At 62.5% G+C, this 867-nt stretch overlaps 1 protein-coding gene across 1 annotated transcript in view; it reads right to left on the reverse strand.

Moving 5' to 3' along the window:
- The window catches only part of CSRNP2 (cysteine-serine-rich nuclear protein 2), a 9,847-nt gene extending 9,597 nt beyond the window's left edge, over positions 1-250 (reverse strand). The window contains exon 1 of the mRNA XM_009882427.1: positions 73-250. Coding sequence (XP_009880729.1) covers positions 73-250 — 178 coding nt within the window. The remainder of the gene's footprint in view (positions 1-72) is intronic.
- Between the last annotated feature and the right edge of the window lie 617 nt (positions 251-867).

Here is an 867-nt window from a genome sequence, read left to right on the forward strand (position 1 = left end):
GGAAGGACAGAGCCACCCCCACGTCCAGATGCCCCGTCCTCAATGGCAGAGGCACCCGGAGGCTGGGGACACGGCCGGTGACCGCCCCCAAGCCCTCCCGTATGAAGCCGGTGGAGCTGGAGGGGTTGACGCTGTCGCAGCTATCGGCGCTATCGCTGTTGGAGATCTCGTCGTCCGAGTTGGAGCCCGGCGAGCCCACGTCCACATCCTCACACTTCCTCTTGAGGCCGGCGCTCGCGATCGCATCCATTTGGCCGTGGTTCGCATGGAGAGCCGGTCACCGGAGCTGCCGGCGGGCTCAGCGCCTTCCTGCGGGGAAGGCAAGAAGCTCTAACGGCATTCCGGAGAAGGCAGCATCACTCGGGATAACCAGGAACGGTAACTAGTGGTGTTCCCCAGGGGACAGTACTGGGTCCAGTCTCGTTCAACATACTCATCAATGACCTGTAGGAGGGGACAGCATCCCCGCAGCAAGTTTGCTGATGACACAAGACTGGGAGGAGCGGGTGACACACCAGTACGCTGCGCTGCCGTCCAGCAAGACCTGGCCAGGCCGGAGAGTTGGGTGGAGAGGAACCTCATGAGGTTCAACGAGGGCAAGTGTGGGGTACTGCATCTGGGGAGGAATAACCCCATGGAGTGGTACAGGTCAGTGGGTGACCTGCTGGAGAGCAGCTCTGTGGAAAGGGAACTGGGAGTCCTGGGGGACAACGGGATGCCCATGAGCCAGCAACGTGCCCTGGTGGCCAAGAAGGCCAATGGCATCCTGGGGGGCATCAAGCAGAGTGTGGCCAGCAGGTGGAGGGAGGTCATCCTCCCCCTCTGCTCTGCCCTGGGGAGGCCACATCTGGAGCGCTGTGTCCAGTT

Source organism: Charadrius vociferus, unplaced genomic scaffold, assembly GCF_000708025.1.
Source record: "Charadrius vociferus isolate BGI_N301 unplaced genomic scaffold, ASM70802v2 scaffold1163, whole genome shotgun sequence".
In the NCBI taxonomy this organism is placed as follows: Eukaryota; Metazoa; Chordata; class Aves; order Charadriiformes; family Charadriidae; genus Charadrius; species Charadrius vociferus.